Raw genomic sequence first — 1,050 nt, forward strand, 5'->3', positions numbered from 1 at the left:
CGATGATGATGATGATGATGATTTATACACCCACACACAAGTAAACAATTAACTGTGTACTTAATCTGTTTGGCTCTGTGCTAAGATATAGTTTGTTATTGCTTTTCCTTGTTCCTAGGTGGTCCACGTTGCAAGAAGTGCTGACATTCAGTTCTGTAAATCATTCTGGTCCCTCCTTGAGACTGATATTTCTTCAGTAAGTATTTCACATTTCATTAACTTCAAGGGCAAAACAGGTGTTTTGGGGTTTGTTTTTGTTGTGTGCTTGTTTTGTTGTTTTATTTTTAGCATTACATGTGTGTATATATATATAGATATGTGTGTGTGTTGTGTGTATAAGTTTATGTATGTGTGTGTATGTATGTGTGTGTGTATGTATGTTAGGTGGACAGGAAAAGTGCTTCAAGGACACACTCAAAGTGCTTTGAGATCAACCCTGACACCTGGGAAACACAAGCACAAGATTGCCCTGCCTCTAACCACTAAGCCACACACCTTCATGTACCTAAAGCAATTGCCTGAAACATGGTAGTTGTTATCAGTCATACTGGTTTGCATGTGACTGCTATGAATCTGTGTTTCATTGAGCGTGTGAATATTGTATTTTTGCAAGGTGGTGAGCTGGCAGAAACGTTAGCATGCCGGGCAAAATGCTTAGCGGTATTTCGTCTGTCTTTACGTACAGAGTTCAAATTCCACTGAGGTCAGCTTTGCCTTTCATCCTTTCGGGATCAATAAATTAAGTACCAGTTGCGTACTGGGGTCAATCTTATTGACTGGCCCCCTCCTCCCCCAAAATTTTGGGCCTTGTGCTTAGCGTAGAAAAGAATATTGTATTTTTGTCATACAAATCAACATAGTGTATAGTGTAAACTTGTAGAGTAAACATTCAAACACCATCACTGTCTTTCTAAAGCCTGCTGCATTTCACTTGGAAATTTTGGTTCTCCAAACTTGTCTTGGTGTATAAGTCTGTCTGTGGAGGCACGCGGCTTAGTGGTTAGGGTGTCAGCATCATGATCGTAAGATTGTGGTTTCGATTCCTGGACC

The 1,050-nt window shown here is 40.1% G+C and overlaps 1 protein-coding gene across 2 annotated transcripts in view; it reads left to right on the forward strand.

The window, feature by feature from the left end:
• The window catches only part of LOC106878881 (hormone-sensitive lipase), a 75,443-nt gene that overhangs the window by 30,273 nt on the left and 44,120 nt on the right, over nucleotides 1–1,050 (forward strand). For both annotated transcript variants that reach the window (XM_014928225.2, XM_014928226.2), the window contains exon 4: nucleotides 119–196. In XM_014928225.2, coding sequence (XP_014783711.1) covers nucleotides 119–196 — 78 coding nt within the window. The remainder of the gene's footprint in view (nucleotides 1–118; nucleotides 197–1,050) is intronic.

The sequence above is a fragment of the Octopus bimaculoides genome, chromosome 5 (genome assembly GCF_001194135.2).
Source record: "Octopus bimaculoides isolate UCB-OBI-ISO-001 chromosome 5, ASM119413v2, whole genome shotgun sequence".
Lineage (NCBI taxonomy): Eukaryota > Metazoa > Mollusca > Cephalopoda > Octopoda > Octopodidae > Octopus > Octopus bimaculoides.